This window comes from Prenolepis imparis, unplaced genomic scaffold (genome assembly GCF_030444845.1).
Source record: "Prenolepis imparis isolate NDT839.2.m4 unplaced genomic scaffold, iyPreImpa1.0 SCAF_11, whole genome shotgun sequence".
NCBI classification, from domain to species: domain Eukaryota; kingdom Metazoa; phylum Arthropoda; class Insecta; order Hymenoptera; family Formicidae; genus Prenolepis; species Prenolepis imparis.
The window spans coordinates 16,287,489-16,314,739 of record NW_028141169.1 but is presented as its reverse complement, the minus strand read 5'-3'; the positions used below and the strand labels follow the sequence as shown (position 1 = coordinate 16,314,739).

The window sequence follows — 27,251 nt, the reverse complement described above, 5'->3', positions numbered from 1 at the left end:
GAGTCATTTAAGCGATCTCGCGCTCGCAGATCCCGAACCTCTAAACGATGACCCCATTGATCTAATAATCGGCGCGGACCTTTATGGCGAGCTAATTCTCGACGGCGTAAGAAAAGGAAAAAATGGACAACCAATCGCGCAAAAGAAAATTTTCGGGTGGATTCTCTCGGGCCCTACCTCGACCCCTTCTGCATCGCGTAAAACCGTCACAGTTCAACATTGTTCGAACTCGTCTCTCGAGCTAGAATTACGAAAATTCTGGGAGATCGAGGAGATCCCTCGACAAACTTTATTAAGTCCGGAGGAGCAGCAATGCGAAGAGCACTTTCGCACGACACATTCACGCTGCTCTGACGGACGTTACGTCGTTCGCCTTCCGTTTAAGCGCGGCCCGCCCATTGAAATCGGTGAATCTTACTCTACTGCCGAGAAATTGCTAAAAAATTTACATCGTCGATTCAACGCGAAACCCGAATTAAAGCTTGACTACACAGAGTTTTTTAACGACTTCGAAAGACTCGGACACATGTAGAAAGTCGATAACGCCGCGCTATCCTCCACACAATGCGTCTATCTGCCTCATCATCCGGTGATTCGAGACAGCAGCCTTACTACGCAGTTAAGAGTCGTGTTTAACGCTTCGAGTCGCACTTCTAACGCAACGACGCTGAACGACCACTTACTTATCGGTCCAAAATTACAAACGGATCTAGCTGCGGTAATCCTACGGTGGCGTCAATTTCGGTACGTCTATTCGGCCGACATCGCAAAAATGTATCGACAAATACTTGTCGATCCCCGCGATATCGATTATCAGAGAATTTTGTGGAGTGCGCGTGATACGGAAGTTGCACAAGCGTATCAACTTTTAACCGTGACATATGGCACGGCTTCGGCTCCGTTTTTAGCTTTGCGCGTTTTAAGACAGCTAATCCAAGATGAGGGAGACTTGTTTCCCCTGGCCGCTGTAGTTTTACAAGACCATATTTACGTCGACGATGTTCTATTCGGTGCTGACGACGTTCCCCTTCTGCGTCAAATTCGAAATCAATTATGCACTTTGTTACAACAAGGTCAATTCAATTTAAGAAAGTGATCGAGCAATACCCCAAAACTTTTAAACGATATCGACATCGAAAATCACGGGCTAGCATGTAGTAAATCGTTGCAAACAGACGAGCAAGATTCTCGGTATTAGTTGGAGACCATCATTGGACGTCTTTCAGTTTCTCGTATCGTTTCCCACCGATATTCCAAAAACGAAGCGATCGATCTTGTCTACCGTTGCGAAAATGTTCGATCCGCTGGGTTGGAGCACCCCCGTCACTGTCGTTGCCAAAATTTTCTTGCAACAACTGTGGCATCTCAAATTAGAATGGGACGATCCGCTTCCGCTTCCATTAGTCGAAAAGTGGACAGAAATTCAGGGATCATTAACCGAGCTCAATAATTTGCTCAATCGCTGGATACAACGCGGCGCGGACACCGCGCATTGCGAACTTCATGGATTTTCCGACGCGTCAACCGCGGCCTACGCGGCAGCGATTTATATAAGAATCACGCCTTTAGCGGGACCCGTCACGTCGATGTTATTAGTTAGCAAATCCAAGGTCGCGCCAGTTAAGACATTGAGTGTTCTGCGACTAGAGCTTGCTGCTGCCGTTTTACTCGCAAGACTAATGGAATTCGTGCGTACATCACTTCATATGACAACCGTACCGTGTACCTGTTGGACAGATTCGACTGTCGTTCTCGCATGGGTGAGCCAATATCCAACGAAGTGGAAAACATTTGTCGCGAATCGCGTGTCTGAAATTCAATCTCGAATTCCATTTGCCCAATGGCGACATGTCTCTACGGCCGAAGATCCCGCCGATTGCGCCTCGCGAGGCATTTCCGGAGAGCGGCTCGCGTCATATGACCTTTGGTGGCAAGGACCACCATGGCTGCTTCTTCCGGCTTCTGAATGGCCCTCGCTATCCGATACTTTGAAGATCGATACGAGTCTCGAACAAAACGCTCGCGCAGCTATTCATCTTACAACACCTAAAGAACCGTGGGATCTCGCTACGCGATATTCGTCGTGGCCTAAACTCATAAGTCACGGCTTACGTTATAAGATACGCATCCCTTCTCCGCAATCGCATCAAACGGCGCGAGACACCAGCCGAATCCGCCTTTGCTTTGTCAGCTGATGAGTACAGGACGGCTCGAGATTTTTGGCTTCAACGAATACAAGAGGAAACATTTCCTCTTGAAAAAGACGCGCTTCTTAAAAAAAACCCGACTCCGTCAAAAGGCGCCTTGTTATCCTTAAATCCATTCCTCGGCGAGGATCAATTAATTCGCGTTGGCGGGCGGTTATCAAACGCGCCGCTGCTCTGTCCGGTTAAGCATCCGATCATTTTAGCGGCATACCCATTAGTAAAGCTAATCATTCAACACGCTCATCTGCGATCTCTCCACGCCGGCCCGCAGCTGACAATGGCAACCTTACGAAGAGAATTCTGGATTCTTCGCGCGCGAACGATGGTAAAATCTGTAATTCACCAATGCGTCGTTTGCGTTCGCGAAAAGGCCGCTGCGCCTACTCAATTTATGGGAAGTTTGCCAAAAGTGCGAGTCACCCCTCCGACGCGGGCGTTTTTACACTGCGGAATCGATTACGCCGGCCCCGTTCTCATTCGATCCATGTCTGGTTGCGGCATAACGTCCAGAAAGGCTTATATCGTCGTGTTTATATGTATGGCCACCCGAGCTATTCATCTCGAAATTGTAGACGGATATTCTACTTCTGCATTTCTTGGTGCATATTCTCGATTCTGCGCGCGAAGAGGACTACCCGAGTCAATATACTCCGACGGCACTACGTTCGTCGGAGCTGATCGTGAATTAAAAACTGCATTTCGCGCCGCGATTAGAGATCCAAATTTCCTCAACAAAACCGCATGCGACAAAGTCTCGTGGCATTTCATTCCTCCGGCTGCCCTGCATTTCGGCGGTTTATGGGAGGCAGAAGTGCGCAGCGTAAAGCACCACCTTCGGCGGATGGTCGGTTCGCACACCCTGACGTTCGAAGAGTTTTCAACTCTTTTGTGCCAAATCGAAGCTTGCTTGAATTCGCGACCTCTCGCCCCTCTCTCGGATACTCCGGACGAATACGACCCTCTGACATCCGGTCATTTTTTAATTGGCACCGCTCTTACTACGAGTCCAGAACCTTCAATTCTGAATGTAAACGAAAATCGCCTAACGCGCTGGCAATTAGTCCGTCAATTAATCGAAAGGTTCTGGAAGTTATGGCAAAGCGACTATATAAACACCCTGCAACAACGAGTAAAGTGGAAGAAAATCGCTCAAAATGTTCAAGCAGGACAACTCGTGGTAATTCGAAATCCGTTGTTACCACCGTGCAAGTGGGAATTAGGCCGCATCATTCAGTGCCATCCGGGCTCTGACAATTTAGTCCGCGTCGTAACAATCAAAACTGCTACCTCCGAATATAAACGTCCGTTAACGAAAATTTGTTTGTTGCCGATCGCACTAAAAAATCGTGAAAATGCGACTTGATTAATCTTTCACTGCCAACTAGTGTACGACGAACTCTAGATATATCCAACGCCTCGACTGGGTAAATTCATTTTTTGGTTTATGTTTGTTGGTTTTTTATAAAGTAATGCCTGGTTCACCATCGTTAAATTGTTTCGAAATGATTCTTTCGAGGCGGGCGGTATGTTCAAGCTGGTTAAAATTGAAATTTTGTATTATCTTTAAGAATTATCTTTAAGTATTCGACATTACTTTATTCTGTTATTATAACATAAAACCGAAACACGCGAGATCATAACATCATTGTTTCGGGACATGTTGATTCTTCTCTTGTTTTCGCCGGATAAAGCATTACTGTTACGATTTACTCAAAATCAGGAGATTCGCGCAAACTCGAGTCATCCCCTTCCCGCTTCGCCGAAGGTTCGAGATCTTCGTGGAAAATATTATAAAAGGTCAGACTCGACTAGCGCGGATCTCTATCTATTTTGATACAAGTATCAATCGAATCACGAATATCTCTAAAATCTGTGGATCGAAATAAATTCATCATCTGATTATAATACGCGCTGTCGCGTTGAAATAAAGTGTCGATTAAACTGATCTATCGCGATTAATGATCGCAGCAAATTATTTGCTTGTCGGACTCGATAAAATAAACATATTTTATCCAAAGTGCAACACAGCCTCGCAATTGATATTTCATTTCTCTACTCCGATACCTCAAGATCTCTCTCAGTTAATCCATCGACCGTCGGTTCCTCGCGTTCAATCAGCTGACGCTTCACACCACAACATACTCTATCCTTCTCTCTCTCTTAGTCTCACGAGCTCACCGACATTGTATTCTTTCCTGCCTTCGACACCTCTCGCTCTCTCTGAGCGATATCGGCAATTCTAATTCGCACGTGCATATCAAACAACACGAACGCGAACAGCTCAGTAAGCCAATTTTATACCAATATACTAAAATTGATATGAATATTAAAAGCTTTCGCTGTAATAAATGTAGTATTAGTAGTTTATCTGAAATTATACAAAATTGACATAATAAAATGAAAAATTTCACAAAATAAAAATAATATATTTTAAGATATATTGTGAAAAATACAACTTTTTTTTACATAGTTGAGTATATTAACTTTCACTTTGAAAGTAATTAACAAAATAAATGTTTTCTCATAAAATAATCTATATATCTATACATATATAACAAACTTATATAATAATATTCCAATGACGATACCTTTAAAATTAATAAATTTAGCGTAGTAGATTCGATAGGTTAATTCAGTCCGTGGATAGATAAATGATAAGGTTATGGCACGTGGCATGTACATGTCACATAAAGAACCTTCTTCTTCAGTAGTTTAATTCACAATTCTTCAATAGGCCTTTGCTAATTTCTAAAAAGTCTATGCTTGATGGCCAGAACTTCACTTTATTTGTTGTCAGACATCAAAGATCTGACCTGATCTCAAAAATAGGCTTCAAACACACACATAAAAAGAACCGTAAGCGCCGTGTTATAGCCCCAAATTATAGGCTATACACAGTCAGATTATATTATACTTTAAGTAGGTTATTACACAATTATAAGTAGGACATAGGCCCGCGCGAAACGCCGACGCAGCGTCACACGCAATAAGGAGTTGCAGAAAGAACCGCGAAAACGAGGCTATTGCAACTACGCGCTGACGCGATATTGCCAAAATGCAAGCAAAGCATTCCTTTAACCTCCTTCGCTTGCATCTGGGCTTTGACCACTCGTGACGACCCCATTAATTAATTATAAAAAAGACCCATCGATAATACTCGAGGGCCAGTCTGAAATCCAAATTGTACGTGTCGTCACGATATATCTCTGGTGAATTTATATTAAAGTGTTGTGAAAAGTAAAAGTTATTATTTCACTGGACGAGTCCCGAACTCCTCAGTTCTAATCCAGCTACGATCCCAACTACCCTGTGTCTCCCCACCAGAGGCACAACATAAAATTGGTGGCAGCGGTGGGATTGCCGGAGGACCATCCTGTGGAAAACCTGCATCAACACAAAAGTGCAAGGAAATAGGCACACCAGAAGCCAGAAGAAAAATAAACGCAAGGCACCGGGTATATTCATACCGAACTACATTCACACCCTGACGAGCATCGCCGCGGAAATTGGAGCCGCCGAGGAATGACCTCGGACAACTCCGCGGACAACGCACCACTGCCGAGCAACGACCGACGGGCCCGAGCGTCTAGAAAACGCCGGATCAACCGTCGAGCCAAGGACCGCAACTTCAGCAGCCAAGCAAGAAAACATGCGAGCGATACTCCTACTGTAAGTGCGAAAAAGAAATTTTGTAAAACTGAAAGGGAAACCAACCTATTTGGTGGCGACTAGAAATACAACTTTGCTTCCGCCGTTTTCCTATAGATGGCTTTAGCGGTAAGTAGTGGTCGAAATAAATAGATCATAGATGTCATGCAATAAACTTGGGCATCTGTCAACATAACCCCATAGAAACATTAGTCGATTTGTGTCTGCATCATAAAGTTATTCTCGATTGAAAATGTCAGTTTACGAGCCAAATTCTCGTCATTTGCGGGAGGTTTTAATTTTCTGCTTCAATATGAAGAAATCTGAGGCTGAGGCTCATCGAATGCTCTCAAATACTTATGGTGAGGCCGCTATTAGTGAAAGAACGTGTCGTGAGTGGTTTCAACGCTTCAAGAACGATGATTTTCACGTCGAAGACCGGCATAGCGGTGGAAGAGAGAAGGTTTTCGAAGATGCAGAATTGGAGGCATTACTTAATGATGACTCGAGTCAAAGTCAAGAAGAATTGGCACGATCATTGGGAGTGACTCAACAAGCAATTTCAAAACGCCTCAAAGACATGGGAATGATTCAGAAGCAAGGAAATTGGGTGCCGTACGAGTTGAAACCGAGAGATGTTGAACGGCGTTTGTTTGCTTGTGAACAGTTGCTTGAAAGGCAAAGACGGAAGGGATTTCTGCATCGCATTGTGACTGGGGACGAAAAATGGTTCATTACGATAACCCCAAGCGCAGAAAATCATGGGGATATCCCGGCCATGCTTCCACGTCGACGGCCAAACCGAATATTCACGGCTCCAAGGTCATGCTCTGTATTTGGTGGGACCAGCTTGGCGTAGTGTATTATGAGCTGTTAAAACCGACTGAAACAATCACAGGCGATCGTTATCGAACGCAATTAATGCGTTTGAGCCGAGCATTAAAAGACAAACGGCCGCAATACAACGAGAGAAACAATAAAGTGATTTTGCAGCATGACAATGCTCGACCCCATGTTGCGAAAGTGGTCAAGACATACTTGGAAACGTTGAAATGGGAAGTCCTACCCCACCCGCCGTATTCTCCAGACGTTGCTCCCTCTGACTATCACTTGTTTCGATCAATGGCACACGGCCTGGTTGACCAGCACTTCCGGTCTTATGAAGAAGTAAGAAATTGGATCGATTCGTGGATCGCTTCAAAAGATGACCAGTTTTTTCAACGCGGGATTCGTACGCTGCCCGAAAGATGGGAGAAAGTAGTGGCCAGCGATGGACAATACTTTGAATCATAAATGTATAACCAGTTTTTTACAATAAAGCCTCGAATTTCGGAAAAAAAACGGCGGAAGCAAAGTTGTACACCTAATAAGAGCGCACCTGCCTAATGTCGGAGCAACCAAAGAAACGCGTTACATTTAAGAAAAGATTTTTGAGCGGCACTCGCGTTGAGATTCGGCTCCGTAACGCCCGTACAGGTGACAGAAGAAGCGGCCCGCGATATTCGCGATAACGTACGCGCAAATTTAGATAGAGTTTACCCGGGTGATAGCACACCCGAACCGATCGCGGAAAACATGCATAATAATAGCGACAAAAGACGAACCGCGAATCGCGCGTTCAGCGACCGAATTTCGGTTAGGAGAAATTATTCCCCCGTATCGGTCGATGGTAGCATCCTTGGTGCGAACAGTGGAGACGAGATGAGACGAAACCCGACGACACAAACTGCCCCCCCCCCCCCTGAAAATGTCGACAGGGAAATCGAACACTTACGCGCCCAAATACACAATAACGCCGCCGCGTGTTACGCAGACGCCGGACACGCGATGTCCGACCCAAACAACGAGTTACTCATCGAACTTGTACAAGGATTTCGGGAAATGAGGGACGAAATAGAAACTATACGCGTACAAATGCACGATCGCCCCGCGAATACAGAAGTGAGACGAACGCGAATCGGATACAGACCCGAGAACACCCGACACCCGGATCACCGCGAAACGTATAACGACGATCACAACGCGCTTACGTACGGAAGAACCAAAAATGATGTCAGGAGCCGGCGTAGCATCACCTCACACTATTTAACGCTAAAAGAAGCACGGACAATGATCCCAGAATTCGACGGAACTTCACGAGCTAAACTTCAGAAATTTTTAAACGCTTGCACATATTCCAAGCAAAACAAATCCCGCGGACGGAGAATCCTTAATCCAAGCGATATTATATACAAAGTTAGATGGGAAATCCATGCAAGATTTTGAAACGCGCAATGTCCAAACATACGAGGAACTCAAGCAACAATTAGAAGACTGCTATCAAACGAAACAGAGTACAACGCATCTGCAAATCGAATTCAATTCGCTAAAACAAGAAACGAGCGAAACAGTACACGCGTTCGGTCAACGCGTCGACTTATTAGCGATGAAATTGTACGACTCAATGGTTGAGGGAAAGGACCACTCCCCCACGTTTAAACGCGCGATTCAACAAACAATTAAAGAGCAAGCGCTAATTAATTTTCAAATCGGGTTACGCGACGACCTCCAGATGCTCATTCGAGCGCAGCGATATACTTCACTGCAGGAGGCAATAACCGGCGCATTTGCGGAAGAAAAACTTATCAAGCCCAACAGGTTTCAAGACAAACTAAAAACCGAGTCGAGTTACTCGCGACAACCTCGAATCTCGAGCACGCAATGTTATAAATGTGGAAAAAACGGTCATTACGGACGCGACTGCCGCAGTAGCAATAGACACGCGCTCCCGAAGCCCGAAAAATTTTCGCGAATCAACACGATAAATAAATATTGCAACCATTGCAAAAAATCCGGACACAGCCGCAACGAATGCTGGAAATTGAACGGACGACCGAAAGACCACGCGCCGCGAGGACAAAAATCGGGAAGACGACCGAAAACCACGCGCCGAGAACACACGTGAACGATACGATTCGCACCGTCAGCGAAAACGGAGCACCGACTCCGCCAACAGTAGTGGCGAAGAAGAGAGTAAAGATAGAAAGAGAGCGCCGTTAAAAGCATTGGACTACCACGTCGCACACATAAAAAATACATCACACACACAAAATAAGCCGAAATTGCCGATAGTAACTCTACCCTTACGTGAAGCAAAAGGCGGAAAAATAAATATGATGTGCGATTCGGGATCGACTATTTCATTAATAAAATTAAAGGAATTGGACGAAGACACACTAATTTACGATGACAAAATCGCACTCACCGGAGTAACCGGATACAAGATACACACAATAGGAAAGACGCACGCCACAATTAAAATAGACGGTCACAATATCAAACACTCCTTCTACGTAGTAAGAGATGACATGCCTATCGAAAACGACGGCATCATAGGATTTGACTTCCTACACAAACACTCAGCCATTTGCGATTTCAAGAGGGCACGGCTCCAAATAGGGAAGGTCGCACTAAAATTTCTGCAACCCCCCGACAGGATAACATTGAAACCGCGCTGCGAGACTATTATTAGAGCCGCGACCCATACAAATCGCATAGGAATAGTCCAAGCGGAAGAAACCGCACCTGGCATATATATCGGCAACGGACTAGTAGAGCCAATGGACTTCACGTGCCCCGTCGGCATAATGAACACGACGGACAAGGAAGTCGAGATACAAACGCCGACGGTCTCAATCGAAAAAATAGAACAAGACACCGCAGCCGGGATACATTCGATAAAAGATAACAAACAAACAAAATTTTTCGCACCATGAAAAGAGCGCATTTGACAATTATTACGAACCGATCATTTAAATACGGAAGAACGACAGGCACTCCTAAGGATCTGCGAGGAATATTACGACACGTTTCACTTAGAAGGAGAACCGCTGACGTGCACCGCCACTGTAGAACACGAAATAAATACGCGCGCTGACACCTCACCGGTAAACGTAAGGCCATATCGCTTGCCCGAAAAACATAAAATTGAAGTAAATCGGCAAATAAATGAAATGATAAAAACAGAGATAATAAAAACAAGTGCGAGCCAATGGAACGCACTCTTATTAGTGGTACCCAAGAAGGCCGATGCATCCGGAAAACTTAAGCTTCGAGTAGTGATAGACTTCCGAAGATTAAATGACTTAACCATAGGCGACCACTGCCCAATATTACTGACATACTGGACCAGTTAGGAAACGCCAAATATTTCACAACGCTGGATTTGGCGTCGGGATATCATCAAATCCCGATCTCCAAGCGAGATAAAAACAAAACAGCATTTTCAACGCCCTACGGACATTACGAATTCAATCGAATGCCGTTCGGGTTGAAGAATGCGCCAGCAACTTTCCAGCGATTGATGAACTCCGTACTCACCGGAATGCAAGGACTCAAATGCCTAGTCTACTTAGACGACATCGTCATATACGAGGGCTGTTCGATAAGTCAGTGACTTTTACAAGAGATGGCACTCAAATCGCAATCTAATTTTATTTTTGATATTTACCATCTTATTTAAGTATACACACCAAGTTTCAAGTAGATCTGTCAAATAGAAATTTTTTGACAGCGTTCTAAAGCGGATAAGTTTGTGTTTTTTGCTAAAATGGAAAAAAGTGAATTTCGTGTGCTAATAAAACATTACTTTTTGCGTGGAAAAACCATTAAGGAAACTGAAGAAAAGCTAAAAAAGTATTATGGGGACTCTGCTCCGTCGCATGGAATGGTTCACAAGTGGTTCACTGAATTTCGTTGTGGTCGTACAAGCACGAATGATGCTGAGCGCCCGGGACGTCCGAATGAGATCACAACTGAAGAAACAATCAATAAAATCCATGATATTGTATTGGACGACCGTCGAGTGAAGATACGCGAGATAGCCAAGATGGTAAACATCTCAAACGAACGTGTTTTTAAAATCTTGCATAAACATTTGGGCATGAAGAAGCTGTCAGCCAGATGGGTGCCACGCTTGCTCACAATCGACCAAAAACGGAATCGCGCGACCATTTCGAAGCAGTGTTTGGACATGTTCAAGCGCAATCCAAGCGAGTTTTTGCGGCGATATATAACCGTAGATGAAACATGGATACATTATTACACTCCAGAAACAAAAGAGCAGTCGAAACAATGGATTTCTCCTGGCCAACGTGCTCCGAAAAAATGCAAAAACGGTTCCATCGGCTGGAAAGGTCATGGCCACAGTTTTCTGGGATTCACGTGGTATAATCTTTATCGACTACCTGGAAAAAGGAAAACCGATCACAGGACAGTATTATGCCTCTTTATTGGATCGATTTCACGCTGAGTTGATGGAAAAGCGACCCCATTTAGCGAAGAAAAAAATCCTCTTCCATCACGACAATGCACCAGCTCACACGGCTGCAATTGCCATGGCCAAAATTGTCGAATTGCAGTACGAACTGCTCCCTCATCCACCATATTCTCCAGATTTAGCCCCTTGCGACTTCTTTCTCTTTCCAAATATGAAGAAATGGCTCGGTGGAAAAAGATTCGCATCGAACGAGGAGATCATCGCTGAAACAAACGCCTATTTTACAGAATTTGAAAATTCGTATTTTTTGGAAGGCTTAAAGAAGTTGGAAAACCGTTGGGCAAAATGTATCGAGATAAAAGGAGATTATATTGAAAAATAAATCAAATTTTGGTAAAAAAAAAATTTTTTTTCATTTCAAAGTCACCGACTTATCAAACAGCCCTCGTACGGAGCAAGCCTAGACCACAATAAGCGACTTAAAGAAGTATTACAGAGACTTCGAGAAAATAATTTAAAACTGCAGCCGGACAAATGCGAATTCCTACGCAAAGAAGTGATTTATCTGGGTCGCATAATTTCGGAAAACGGAATATCTCCGGATCCATCGAAGTTAACGGCAATTAAAGAATTTCCAACGCCAAAAAAGATAAAAGACATACAGTCATTTATAGGTCTCGCCGGATACTACAGAAAATTCATAAGAGATTTTTCAAAGATTGCCAACCCGCTAACCAAGCTTACCACAAAAGCGGAAAAATTCGAATGGACCACGGAACAGCAAAACGCTGTCGACACGCTAAAAGGAAAACTGATGACTGCGCCAGTGCTGCAATATCCTGACTTCACACAAGAATTCATAGTGACTACCGATGCTTCCGACTATGCAATCGGAGCAGTGTTGTCACAAGGAAAGGTAGGCAACGACCGGCCAATTGCTTACGCCAGCAGAGTTCTATCGCGGGCAGAAAAAAAATTATAATACCACGGAAAAAAAGCTACTCGCAATAGTATGGGCCGTAAAACATTTTAGGCCGTAAAACATTTTAAAACATACATACGTGTACGGCACGAAATTTAAAATCGTGACCGACCATAAACCATTAATATGGCTATTCAATGTTAACGACCCCGGGTCAAGGCTAATCCGGTGGAGACTCAAGTTAGAAGAATACGATTACGAAATAATTCACAAGGCCGGACGAGCGAATGCGAACGCCGATGCACTGAGCCGCAATATATTCCGAGACTTAACCGAGTCAGCGGAAGAACGAAAAATACACGCGATAGAAAAGGACGAAGCAAGCGCCGACGATGAGAAAATTTAGACAGAGGAAGAAAAGAAACAAATATTGCATGAATACCATGATGCACCCCTAGGAGGACATCAAGGAGTCGAGCGTACGATAAAAAGGATTCGTCTAAATCACAACTGGCCAGGAATAACTAAAGACGTGGAAAAATATATAGCAAAATGTGAAGCGTGCCAGAAAAATAAATTATCAAGAAAAATAAAAATGCCTTTAGTAATCACCGATACGCCCACTAGGCCATTCGAAAAATGTGCTTTAGATATAGTCGGACCACTGAGCGTGACAACGGAAGGAAACAAATATCTGCTGACATTCCAAGACAGCCTAACAAAATATAGCGACGCGATACCAATCCCAAATCAAGAAGCGAATACGATCAGCAAGGAATTCGTCACCAGAATTGTTTGATGAAGGAATTTGCAGATGACGTTCTCCCGATTGGGAGACGATGCGCGTTGGACGGATTTCAGTTATCGGAGCCGTGTTATGAACAGAGTTTTATTGAGAATAATGACTGTGGTCATACAGTTCAAATGGCGATCACAGAATACAGTGTCGAGGCGAGAGAGGGTTTCTGGCCACGACGGCAGGCCAGCGGTCGATCCCGACGTTGAGAACCCTAACGCTTCCGGGTCGCACACCGCGGACAATTATCTTAGCGGATAAGTCGACGGCACTTTTCTCTCTCACAGACGACAACGAGAACGGTGTACAGTCCTTGCACAAAAGGAAGGTAAAACGGACCGGAATCGCGAGCTCGCAGCCGTATCGCACGTGTCGAACAACGTGTTCGGTCTGTCTTAACCGGAAACGATCGTGTCGGGATTTTTGAGGAAGAAGGCGGAAAGTTAGCGGGGGGAGTGGTCTATTGACCAATAATGTTATGCCAGCGTGATTGATCGATCGCGATATTGGTGTAGAGTGTCGCATGCGCGCAACTCTTTAGACCGCGACATCCGGCATAACGCGGGTTTTCGCGGTTCCGAAGACGGCGCAGGGGTGGCGCCAGGCTGACGATATCGATTCCAGATCCGCGAGATTATAGATTTCGGCGCGCGTTGACGCGTGCGTCATGTTAATGGCATGCGACCGGGCATTGTCGTATAATCACGGAACAAGAATCATTCTTAAACATGGAATTCCAGAAAAAATTCTAACGGATCAAGGTACAAATTTTCTTAGCGAAATTTTCAAAAATATATGCAAGTTGCTAAAAATAAATAAAATACAGACAACTGCATACCACCCTGAAAGTAATGGCGCGTTAGAACGATCACATCGCACGCTGGCTGAGTACTTACGGCAATATATTAATGAAGATCAAACTGACTGGGATGAATGGGCACCATACGCGATGTTTACGTATAATACGATACCGCATACAGCAACAGGATACACACCTTTCGAATTGATTTCTGGACATCAAGTAGAACTACCGACAGCACTGACGAAACCTCCGAAGCCAACGTATAACTATGATGACTATGCGCAGGAACTAAGAGAAAGAATACGGGCTTCAAATCAACGCGCGAGAGAACATCTCAAAGATGAAAAAATCAAGGCCAAAAAATATTACAAGGGCACCAAAATAACGCAATTTAGAGTAGGCGACAAGATACTGGTCCATGACGAGACGCTACGACGAGGACGTTCGAAAAAACTCGAATCTCTATGGACCGGATCGTATACAATACTCGAAAAGAATTCCGATGTGAATTATACAATTAAAAAGGGGAGAAAGATAATACGTATACACGTAAACAAGCTCAAGCAATTTGTTGAAGCATAAATACAAATAGAAAAATATAACGCTACTACACAACCTCGACACACTGACACACAGTAACATGACACTAATAGATGTTACAGGACACGAAACCGAGTTAGCAGAATTAAAAGCTAAACTACATACGATAAATAGCAATATAGAAGATAGCGAACGACAATTCTTTACGAGAAAACAATTCTTATATCCGATGGCAACAAACGGAATAATCCTAACGCTAATAATAGCCATCGTAATTTATATAACATATAAGAACAAAAAGACAAAAGAACTACCCGTATACAGATGTGACACACCACCGAAACTAAAACCAATATTAAAACGTAGCTTAAACACGCGATATTAGAAATAAGATATACTATAAATAGAAAATATCACAGATATGTGTAATTTAATTGGTAAAGGAAAACTATGTACCTCCGTTTTCTTTTTTTTCGGGGGAGGGATGTTATAGCTCCAAATTATAGGCTATACACAGTCAGATTATATTATACTTTAAGTAGGTTATTACACAATTATAAGTAGGGCATAGGCCCGCGCGAAACGCCGACGCAGCGTCACACACAATAAGGAGTTGCAGAAAGAACCGTGAAAACGAGGTTATTGCAACTAAGCGCTGTGACACGATATTGCCAAAATGCAAGCAAAGCATTCCATTAACCTCCTTCGCTTGCATCTGGGCTTTGACCACGCGTGACGACTCCATTAATTAATTATAAAAAAGACCCATCGATAATACTCGAGGGCCAGTCTGAAATCCAAATTGTACGTGTCGTCACGATATATCTCTGGTGAATTTATATTAAAGTGTTGTGAAAAGTAAAAGTTATTATTTCACTGGATGAGTCCCGAACTCCTCAGTTCTAATCCAGCTACGATCCCAACTACCCTGTGTCTCCCCACCAGAGGCACAACAGCCGGTAATGACTTCTGCACACAGAACGGAAATGCGTACATTACATACATTTATTAATATCCTATATAAATCTCATATAAATCCTCAAAATAAAAAAGGGACATCTTAGAGACATCTGAAATATATCCTATCCTGAAATATATCTGTTTTAGACATCTTTAGTATGTCTCCAAGATGTATTTTACATTTACTTTCACATCGGGATAAGATATTTCCTGAATATCTTATATGGGAATATTTTTATAATTTACTTATTGTAATATACTGATAACATTTTCGGGAAATTGAGTATATATATTTCGTATATATCTACGATAATTTCAGTATATCCTACAGATTTCCATTGCTGTGTGGGATTCTTATTGCTCCATCCGTTTACTAGTCAATGGCTATGGAGGATTGCGCACACCGAATGTTCTTTCGTTCCTGTATATATATTTAATGTAAAGAAATGTGTGCTTTGTTAATTTCTTGTATTAACGGACTACATATTTTGTTAATTCTTTTATTATTTTGTGTTTTTGACAGTTAACTGAAGAAGTTCCAAAACATGGACCGAAACGTCTGAAATATATTACTGGATATAAAAAATTTATATATTGCGCATTATTTACCGCGGCTCTTTACTAGCCCGCTTTTTTTCCATTGTTAGTTTAATCTAATAGAACTTTCATTAATTATATCACTTTGTAGATCACACAGTTCTAACTGAAAATCTACACTCTGTTCAATTATTGAAATTGTTCGAGGATTTTCGTAAAGTAAAAGATCTTTCTTCAAGTTTTTAAAATCACGAAATCGATCAAATTGTGCAATTAATTCATTGATAAGATGCATTTATTTTTTAAAGTTGCATTTCGTATCATATTTTTTAACGAGAATTTTGCAAGAAGGAAAGAAAAAACTATTTTTTACAAATAATTTAAAAATATTTTTAATTTTGTGCGGAACGAATCGACATGACATTAACTCGGATACCGTTTGATTAGTCTGTTGTAGCTTTAAATTTAAAGTATTTAGGTGACAAGTTAAATCTGTGATGAAAGCTAATTCCGAAAGTGATTCCACGTCTTCAAAAAATGATTTAAATGTTTTTAGTTTTGCTATGCACTTTTGTTGTATGAAAAGATATATTTCTTTTCTTATAGAAAAAAATGTTTGCAAAGTTTTTCCGGTACTTAAGCATCGGACTTCACAGTAAAGTGGTATGTCTATGTAAATTGTATCATACTCTCTTCGAGGAAATTTTGAAATTTGCGATGAAACAGGGATTTGTTTTCACCTTTAATTGCATTTACAATTGCTGTTACGGTCTACATAACGGTAGATAGTTTCATAGCTTTCCCGCATAAAGCTTTCTGATATATAATACAATGAAATATAGGAAATTTTAATTTTTTTGCTTTAATTGATCTAAAAGTTCTAATTTTTGATCTTACCATTGATTTAGCACTATCTGTCACTATACACGAACATTTTGCAAAATCGCAATTAAATTTGTTTAAAGTAATCTCCCGTGCTTTGTAAATGTCAATACCGGTTATTGTAGCATGTAATGGCACGAAATCTAACATTTCTTTGGTACACGAAAAATCTTGCACAATTCGCGCAAGAAATGCTTAATTGGCTTACGTGTTGAACACCGTGCTCTCATCGAGGCACAATAAAAATTAAGTGCATGTATTTAATAATGATTTTAATTTTTGTTCTATAGAACTGGTTATCATAATAATTCTTGATCTTATCGTGTCACGAGAAAGTGGAACGTTATTAATTTTCTCAAGTGTCACAGTATTTCCAAATGTTGTCACTGCTGCAAGAATACACTCTTTTATGAAGACACCGTCGGTAAACGGTTTTGAATGTTTCGCAATTAGATATGAAATGGCATACGACGCACGAATTGTTTTATCTTGAATATCTTTATCTTCATTATCACAAATGTTCGAAATTGCATCAAAACGTTGCTGATACACTAATTTTAATGCTGCAATTACAGCAGATTTTTCGTATCCTGCATATGCTGAATATTCGTTTAAATGTTTATGATTATGGGTGCTTTCCAGCTACGGAACACAGTAGGACACTGTGTTACACAGTGTTACATAGTGTCGACTTATAGCTGGAATGCTATTTAGCTATTTCATTTCACCACCAGAGTGCAGGGTAGTCACTTTACAATATTTGTCATTAAATTTACCGATGTATATGTACAATTATGTTTAACATTTTGTAATAATTAAAAATCGCAAGTTTTTTTCCATAATTATTCAAATTACATAATTATTTTTGTGCATAAAGCGATTAAAAGAAAGAAACGCGCGTAAGCATCCATTCAATTTAAGAACTTTTAACTATATATCTCCTAACTAGAAAGATTCTCCCCCTTGGGGATTGAAGGCGCTTTTGTGAGGAGCGTTCCCGAACCTCTTACAAAATTACAACTCTTACATTCCTCCTGCTCTCTTTCCCCTCATCTTTACATTTCTACATACGCCGCTCATATCACCTATCACAACCACACGCAATTACTTAATTCTACTTCTCGCTCGCATCTACGACTTAGCCTACCCTATCTATCTTTCTTCAAAGAGAGAGAGAGAGCGCTGTCCCTAACTAATTAACACATCGGCTTCCAGTTCCTTCTCATTTTCTCCACATTCCACATTCACCCTTCCATTCTCCCATCCATCTCCTTCTTTCCCTTATCTTTATCCTCCCTCCCTTCACCCCTTTTCGCCTCTAACTCTCTCAACCACCACTCTCCCTCTCCCCCTTGTTCCAAGATCTCCCTCATCCTCTCCCACCAGTTCCCTTCCCTTCTACATCCCTCACATTCCCCCAGCACATGTTCCCACGTCTCTTCCTCCCCCCCACACACCCTACACCTCTTCTTCTCTTCCTCTTCCCAGTACCTCGCCCCTTTCATCTCATTATTCATCCTAAATCTGATCATCCTCTTCCACCTACTTTCCCCCCAACCCTTCCTTAGATATTCAGGCACCCCCTCCTCTTTAATCTCTCCATACCATTTATTATACCTCGACTCTGTAATCTTCCCCCACCTTTCCTCTTTCTGCAGCTCCCTATCCCGCTGCTCCCATCCCTCATACACCTCTTCCCCCCTTTCTCTTCTTTCCTCCATTTCTCTTACTTCCTTCCCTTTCTCTTCAAAAAACCCCCTTCTTTCTCGCTCCCATCCCGATACCTCTTTTCCTTCCCTAATCCTTTTCATTTCCTCAAAACATTTCCTAGCCAGCAGTCCCCCCCTCCCCTCTTCCAGTTTCTTCTCGAACTTCACCGCCCTCTTTCCTGCCACTAATCTGAACTTGTCTTTCCCTATTTCATCTCTTACCATGTATCCCGGTGTACACCAATCCACCCCTAGCGTCCATCTAATCCACCTTTCCTGCATCGCCTCCACCTCCCATCTTTCTTTCCATCCCCATATTTCCGCGCCAAATTCCAGCACCGTTCCTACCTATCTTTCACACAGCCATACTCTCTTTTCCCAGTCACTTCCAAACCTTCTCTTACCAATCCCCCAGACCTGCCTTATTACCGCCCCCGCCTTCCTCACTCTTTCTTTCACATGTGCCTCCTGCCCCCCATTATATTTCAATTTATATCCTAGATACGTAAACTCCCTCACCTCCTCCATTATCTTCCCCTTCCACCTCCATTTCACCTTCTTCATTCTCCCCCCCCCTTTTCTAAACCTCATCACCTTTGTCTTTCCCACATTAATTTCCAGCTTCTTCTTATCGATATACCCCTCTAGCTTCCCCAACATGTGTATCATCCCTTCCTCATTTTCCGCCAACAGCACCATGTCATCTGCATACGCTAAACAATAGACCTTCTCCTCCCCCAGCTTTACCCCACCCCATCCCCCCTTCCTTAATACCTCCTCTACATCCGCCAACACTAAATTAAACAGGTGCGGGCTCATTGGGCACCCTTGCCTCACCCCTCTCGCCGTCCAGAAATTCTCCCCTATTTTCCCTCCTACCCTCACTCTGCTTTTTGTTTCCCTATACACCTCTTCTATCCTGTTTCTCAACCCTTCCCTAACCCGTCTCTCCCTCATCGCCCCCATTAGCACTTCCCTGTCCACCGAGTCAAAAGCCGCTCTCAAGTCCACGAATGTTGCTACTACCATTCCTCCTTTCCTACTTATTTGCCTGTTCACTAAATAATTTAGCACATATATATTGTCAATCACCCCCATCCCCTTTCTAAATCCTGTCTGACTCGGTGGAATCATTCCCTTCTCTTCTACCTCCTCCTTCAGCCTCTCCGTTAGTACTCCTACATAGATCTTATACAGCGTCGGCATCAAAGTTATTCCCCTATAGTCCTCCACTTTATCCCCCGCTCCCTTTTTAACTAACGGCACTATTATTCCTTCCTTCCACTTCTCTGGCCACCCTTCCCCCCTCCAAACCTTGTTGCAGAACTCCCACATCCACTCCTCCACCCTATCTCCACCATACTTCCACACCTCATTCGGAATCCCGTCTGCCCCCGTTGCCTTTCCTTTTATCAACTTCTCCACCACCTTCCTTACCTCCTCCCTCCCTATATCCCTCTCCTCATCTTCCCTCACCCTTTCATTCCTTTCATTCCTTTCACTATTCTACCATCTACTCCTCCCAACAACCTCATAAAATACTCCCTCCATTCCACCTCCTCTATTCCTTCATTCACCTTCTTCCACCTCTTCCTTTCCCTATTCACTATCTTCCATACCTCTCCCTCCGTCCTCGCCTCCTTCGCCTCCCTAACCCACACCTCATTTTCCTCTAATCTTTTCTTTCTACACAACAGCTTGTATTCCGCCCTTATCTTCCTGTAGTTTTCTCCACCCCCTCCTAAACTTCTCCATCTTCTCAGGATTCTTCTTACCTCTTTTCTTTTTTCCTCACAATCCTCATCCCACCATCCCCTCTTCCTCCTTTTCCCATTCTCCTTTTCTCCCTCCTTTAAATCCTCTCTTATCTGTCTCCCTCTTTTCTCCAACTCTTCATCCATATCCTCGTCCCCCTTCCCCCCAATCCATCCTACTCCTAATTCTTTCCCCTCCTCTTTCTGTCCATTTTCCCCCTCTTTCCTCTTTCTCTCTCTTTCCTACCTTTCTCTTTCCATCCTCTATCCTTTTTAGCGTCACAATCAGCGGATGGTGATCCGATTCCACACCTTCCCCTACTTCCATTTTTAACACTCTATCCCTCACCTTTTCCTCCCCTATCACGTAATCTATCACTGATTCTCGCCTCCCACCCGTATAGGTGAACTCACCCCCTTCATCCCCCCTTATGCTTCCATTTAGGATTCCGCACCCTACCTTCTCCAGCATCCTTCCCTAGCCCTTCCACTAGCATCTTTCCCTCCTTATTCCATTTCCTGTCTTTTGACTTTCTTTCCTCCTCCTCCTCCTCCTCACCCCCTTCCCTCCTACCTCCTAGTGTGCCCGTCCTCGCGTTAAAATCTCCACCTATCATTGTCCGTCCTTCTTCCTCCTGATCTTCTAATCAGTCTTTCATTATCTCCATTTTCCTCTCCATATCCCCATTCACGTGTACCCCCACTATTCTCCACCTCTCTCCTCCCATCCTCACCTCTACCGCCATTACCCCTTCTCCTCTCTCTTCTACCCTCATTACTTCGTCAACCTTTCCCTCATTCTTAATTCCAATAATCATCCCCCCCATCGCTCTTCCATTTTTATTCCTTCTCTTCGCGTACTGCTTCTCCCACCTGTATCCTCTCGGCAAAACCCTCTTAACTTTATCCCAGCCCTTCTCATCCACCCAGGTTTCCACCATAATAACTACCTCCCATTTTTTCACCTCTCTCCAGAAACCTTCTCCTTTATTCCTGATCCCCGCCACATTCCAGAACCCCACTTTCCACCCCCTCCACTCTTCCCTCCCCTTCCAACCCCGCTCTCTATTACCCACCTCTATCTTCTCTTCTACTCTCCCTCTCCTTCCATTTTCCTCTCCCTTCCCCCCTTTTGTTCCTTTTATCCTTTTTCCCTTAATTGCTTTCTCTAGGCCCTCACTTTTCCGGTCTCTTCTTCCCCCTTCTCTACCATTCCTCCCCTACATTCTCCTTTCCAATTCTTTAGCCTGCCTTCCTCCTCATCCCATTTCCACCATATCTCATTTATCCTAATTCTTCCATATCCCGTCCACACTCTATTTCCTTTCCCTCTTTCCTCTTCCGCAATTTCTTCTATTTTCCACCCCATCCTTCTTTCTCCCCACGTTAGGTCATCCTCTATTCTAGTTATCTTTCCCCTCAGACCTTTCTTTCTCTCCATTACTTGTCTTTTCTGCTCTCTATTTCCTAGTCTCGCTATCACCATTTCCCCCTCTCTCCCCTCTCTTCCTCCCACTTTTCTAACCCACTCTAAATCTACTTTCACTCCTATCTCTTTCATTACTCTTTCTATTCTCTCTCTTAACCCCCCTTCCCCTCCCTTCAACCTACGGATCACAATGTTGTTCCTTCTTTCTTCTCTCTCTTTTAGCTCCATCTTTCTACCTAACCCCTTCATCCTGTCCACTACCGCCTCTTCCAACTCTTTATATCCGCCCCCACCCTTTCTCTCTACCTCCTCCCCCCCTCTTTTCTCTTCCACCTTTTCTAACTTGGCTTCCATCTCTAACAATCTTTTTTCTAAACTTTGAATTCTCTGATCTATCTCTCTCTTTTCCTCTTTCCATTTCTCATCCCTCTGCCTTATCTCTACTCTCATCTTCCCTAGCTCCTCACTGAGCCTCTCCATGATTTGTTCCCCCATCCCCCTTATCATGATATAGAGCCCCTCCCTTTCCTCCCCTGCCCCCCTTTCTTGTAACCTATCTACCTTTTTACTTCTCAGAGCCCATTTCTCCTCCTCTCCTTCCTCCTCCCCTGCCCCTTCCCTCTTCCTCTTCACATAGTATTCTATGCACCCCATGCTACTCCTCCTCTCTTTGCCCAATTCTTCTACTTTTTTCGGCCTCCCTATTTTTTTCCTCCCCTCTTCCCCCCGCTTCTTCATCTCCTCACCCTCCATTAGCTTTTCCTCCCTGTCTACCTCACTCATATCTACCTACTCTCTGTTTTTCCGATTCTTTACTCTCTATCCCGTCTATCTTCCCCTGTGTTCTATGCCTTAAACTTCTTCCACTCTGTCACTATGTCCCTAGCCTAGTGACTTTACACCTGTCTGCTACCCTACTACACTTTTCCGCTACACTCCCACCGCCACGTGCCTCTCTGGCACTTAACCTCCACTGAATCTCCCTCTTCTATCTCCGTAGCCTCCACTTCTCACCTCTCCCCCTTATCAATATCTACTCCCCTCTTCCTCTCTTACAGCCCACACACAACTCTTTCACTTTCCTCTTACTCTAACCGTCACCCTCTCACAAAATTCCGACCACACGTTCTCACACCTGTCACTCTCACACTTTCCGGAACCGGAAGCCTATATCTCCTAACTACGAGGGTTGTCTGAAAAATTTCCGACCTCAACATGAAAATGGCAGCACTCGTAAACAAAAGTTGGGGAATGTGTTTGCGCATGCTTTGAAAGGTACTCACCAAAATTTCAGCCATTTTGGACGCGCAGTAGTTGTTTGACAATCATTTGAGTGAGTCGATGTGAGTGTTTTTATGAAAATGGAAAAAATCGAGTATCGAGCTTTCATTAAATATCGAGTATCGAGCTGTCATTAAGAGAGATAGCAGAGGCTATGAACATGTCCAAAGGACGTGTTTGTCACATATTGAATCAAGATTTAGGCATGAGAAAGCTGTCCGCGCGTTGGGTGCCGCGTTTGCTCACTTTGGACCAAAAACGTGTTCGAATTCGAACGAGTACTATTTGGACGGGTTGAAGAGATGGGAGCATCGCTGGGAGAAGTGTATAGACTTACAAGGAGACTATGTAGAAAAATAAAAATTAATGTGAAGAAAAAATGTCTTGTATCTTTGTTAGGTCGGAAACTTTTCAGACAACCCATGTATATGCTCTATTAATTTTCATTAATTATAAATAAAATAATTATTCTTAAATTATATAACATGAGACTATATTCCTAAACTTGCTTAAACAATTTTTCAACGATTGCAATATTAATTTTATTAAAATTATGTCTTCTAACTATATGCTTAATTAATTTTTATTAATTATAAATAAAATAATTATTTTTTAAACTATAAGACTATATACCTACACTTACCCAAATAAATTTTCAACAATTGCATTAAAATCTTTAAAATTATATCTGCTAACTATACGCTCAATTAATTTAAATTAATTATAAATAAAATAATTATTTCTTAAACTATATGAGACTATATTCCTAAACTTGCCCAAACAATTTTTTAAAGATTGCATAATAAATAAAAATAAGAAATATTAAATTTGTCTGCTAAGTATACAGTTTATATATATTGCAGACAAAGTACAACGAATTCTACAATTATATATATATATATATATATATATATATATATATATATATATATGATCAAAGTTAAGTTTCATGACACTCCAGACTGTATTTTGTATTGTGTATTTTGATATTCAACATGACATTGTATTATTATCATTTATATTCGAAATTTTATCCTTTTTTTTCTGAAGTATATGTTAAATAGCTATAAAAAATAAATCTATACTAATTGTTATAACATTAATATAAAATTTTAATAAATCTTTTAAGTATTTCTGTAATTTCTGTTATATTATATCTGACAAAAATAAAAATAAAAAATGACTGAAGAATTTAATAACATTAGAATAAGATTAATCCTCTAAACGTTATACTTATTAATTTCTAATAAACACACAATATGGATATACATTAGGTAACATATATATTTTAAACGCATAACATACATTTTACTCATATGTAAGGCGCACAATAGAGAAAATATTAGGAATAAATATTAAATATTACAAGTAAAAAACTCGAAAAAACTCTGATATAAAAATACAAATTCGGATATAAAGAACTAATAAACTAGTAAGGGCTAATAAACTAGTAAGAGCGCCTCTTACACTCGAATTTGTATTTGTATATCAGAGTTTTTTCGTGTTTTTTCACTTGTAATATTTAATATTTATTCCTAATATTTTCTCTCATATGAGTAAAATGTATGTTACACATTTACACGTTTATACTTTCCATTTATATTTTATTATGTTTTGTATAATAAATTGAATAAACTTGAGTTTAATATAACACCCTAATAATGGCTCGAAAAGTTGGCCTCTTAAATATATGAATTCGTTTTGAACATTACACGAGCGTAGAAGACTCTCATTTCATTTATATTATACATTGTTATGCATTTGAAATATAGGTATATATTTATGATTTCATAGCGCAGCACCAAGAATTCTTTGTTTCGCTAATGATTCGATCTTGTGTTTTCCTGATTATATCTATGAAAACCTTATTCTCAAATTTATTATTTGGCAATGTAATAATAAATAATTCGACAGTGAAAATATAATGTGAATGAAATTTGAGTCTTTCAATAATCTCCGATCGTTATTGTGGAGACAAGGTTTCGTAAATATAATTACAGCTAGAATTTCGGTGAGTTCTGTATCATAATGCATCGCTTAACTCATAATTAAGAAGGAATTTATGGAATTTCTTATAATAAATTGTTGATCGTTAGGATTTTATTTCCATGTTTATAAATAATTATAGATTCTTATTATTGTAAAATATTAAAGTATTAATTTTAACAATTTATTATGTTTAGGATTCCATAAATAATATTGTATTTTTAAATTCTAAACATAACATTGATATTGGATACATACATATACTGGTTAATTAATCGGAATTAAAGTAATTATGCTAATAGTACGAGGTTCCATATAGTAGTGGTTACACGATTTAGGGTTTCGATATGGCGTTTGATTGGTCGATTAGATTTGCTAGTGTCACGTCTGTGCACAGATGTCTATACACTACTAGATCGCTAACTTGGGGCTTGGCGGACGAAAAAGGTGAGGCCGGCAGGATATCCGGTTTCGGCCATGATACATCGCAACAAAATGGCCACGGTGCCTATATGTGTAAGCAACAGATGTTTATACACTACTCTGTTTGTGTGAAAGTGACCCGGCGTAGTGATCCGTATTTAAGTTATATAAAAATTACGGAAAAATGTCGAGAAGGTGTTGTATTCCAAAGTGCAAAAATAGAACTACAGATGGTTTTTACTTATTTAGGTAAATAGAATGCAATTATTTGTAATAAATATTCGAGTTTTGTAATTTTTTAAGGTTATTTTTTTATATCTTAGACTTTCTTTTACTCGTCCCGATATCCTAAAAATGTGAATTAATGCCATTGGGAGAGATTTTCAACCAAAGAAAAGCCATTACATCTGTTGTGCTCACTTTGTAGCTGCAGACTTTATGGTAAGACCAAACGCAAGCGGTGTACGTTTAAAAAATCTTGCTGTACCGTCGATATTTTTTTATCTTCCTATACGTACTGTTCCTACGAATGTTACTTCTGCAATTGAGTTTGACACTACTCCTGCGATTGAGTCTGACACTACTCCTGCGATTGAGTCTGACACTACTCCTGCGATTGAGTCTGACACTACTCCTACAATAGAGTTTGGCACTACTCCTACGATAGAGTCTGACACTACTTCTGCGATAGAGTTTGGCACTACTTCTGCAATAGAATTTGGCACTACTCCTGCAATTGAGTCTGGCATTTCTGCTCGTATACCTACTGAGATTATGCCTGCAATTGCATGGAAAAGTATATTAAAACCGAAAGAAAATGTCTCAACATTTTCCTTTCCAATTTCATTGTCGAATTCAGAATCTGCCAATACAAGTATTAGTACAAGTGTTAATACTATTAAAATGACCACACAAAGGACGAGAAAACTGATGGACAGTTCGCTTATAAAATTGAAGAAGCAAGAAATGAGTCCACGGAAAAAGCGAATGTTGAGAATTATTAAAACATTGAAGCAGAAACTAAAAAGAAAAGAAGAAAAAATATGTTCTTTGGAGAAGTTATTGAAACACTTACGATATAACAAAAAATCTATGTCCCGAAACAATATATATTAGTATAAATAAATAAATAAATAAATAACACAAATTAAAATAAATATTAATATATATAAATATATATAAATAAATATATATACAGGGTGTTCGGCAACAGCTGGGACAAAATGTGAGAGGTGGTTCTACATGATAAAATAAGACAAAAATGAAGAATAAAAAAATTTCGATAGAGGCTTCCTTTTTTAGTTATAAATGTTTGAAAATTTGTATAAAAGGCGCCTGAAGTACGGCAATCCGCCGATCTCGGGCGTGCGTAGGCTACGTCGGTATAGGCGTTGTCAAAATACACCGTGACACATAAGTACAGAAACTTACCTCGTAGCAGCTGACGTAAAATCTGTGATATTCGGCGCGACAATATTTTTTTCCATACATTCTCCATTCCACACAAGTCGGCTCACATAAATAATCCATAGTACATACGGCATAATTATTTTTTTTTGCGCCAATGTCCATACAAAAATCCAAACACGAATATTCATCAAAAATACTCACTGCACTTTTTTTGTCAGCATAATAACGTAGAATAATATTATAATAAATGTTCAAAATGTCCTCCATTCTGTTGTAGACAGAGTTCAATTCTTCTGTGGAAATTCTGTCTTATTTTTCGGAAATCAACCATTACGTTTTGTATTACATTTGCGTTACATTACCGTTTGCTTGGCCATAACACAAATGCATGTCCGCACATTCTTGAAAAGTATAATCCATTTTTCAATGAGTAGAACACATTTTCACATATCATAAACTGATTAAAATACTAAAATATTTTTATGAAAAAAGATTCATTTTTCACGTTGAATGCTCTAACTCGCGTCGCATTTCGTAATTGTTACTAAGCGTCGTGTGTCGTCAACAATTCTGTTCTGTCTTTTGTTTTCAACATACTCCTTTATTTTTTCTTCGCGATTCAGTAGTCTTTTGGCGGCAAATGATTATGTGTGAAAGTGTGTTTTACTAATTGAAAAATGGATTATACTTTTCAAGAACTTGCGGACA

The 27,251-nt window shown here is 41.2% G+C and overlaps 2 protein-coding genes and 1 pseudogene across 2 annotated transcripts; all 3 read left to right on the top strand.

Moving 5' to 3' along the window:
- The first annotated feature begins 1,292 nt into the window (after positions 1–1,292).
- LOC145943257 (uncharacterized) lies at positions 1,293–2,195 on the top strand. The gene has a single exon (XM_083050725.1). The coding sequence runs from the start codon at positions 1,293–1,295 to the stop codon at positions 2,193–2,195; it is 903 nt and encodes a 300-aa protein (XP_082906851.1).
- Positions 2,196–2,529: 334 nt separating this feature from the next.
- LOC145943256 (uncharacterized) lies at positions 2,530–3,570 on the top strand. The gene has a single exon (XM_083050724.1). The coding sequence runs from the start codon at positions 2,530–2,532 to the stop codon at positions 3,568–3,570; it is 1,041 nt and encodes a 346-aa protein (XP_082906850.1).
- Positions 3,571–25,317: 21,747 nt separating this feature from the next.
- Positions 25,318–26,249, top strand: LOC145943255 (uncharacterized; annotated as a pseudogene).
- Positions 26,250–27,251: the final 1,002 nt, after the last annotated feature.

Excerpts from the sequence above, each read along its gene's own strand:
- LOC145943257 (XM_083050725.1), top strand. The coding sequence starts at position 1,293 with ATGTTCGATCCGCTGGGTTGGAGCACCCCCGTCACTGTCGTTGCCAAA.
- LOC145943256 (XM_083050724.1), top strand. The coding sequence starts at position 2,530 with ATGGTAAAATCTGTAATTCACCAATGCGTCGTTTGCGTTCGCGAAAAG.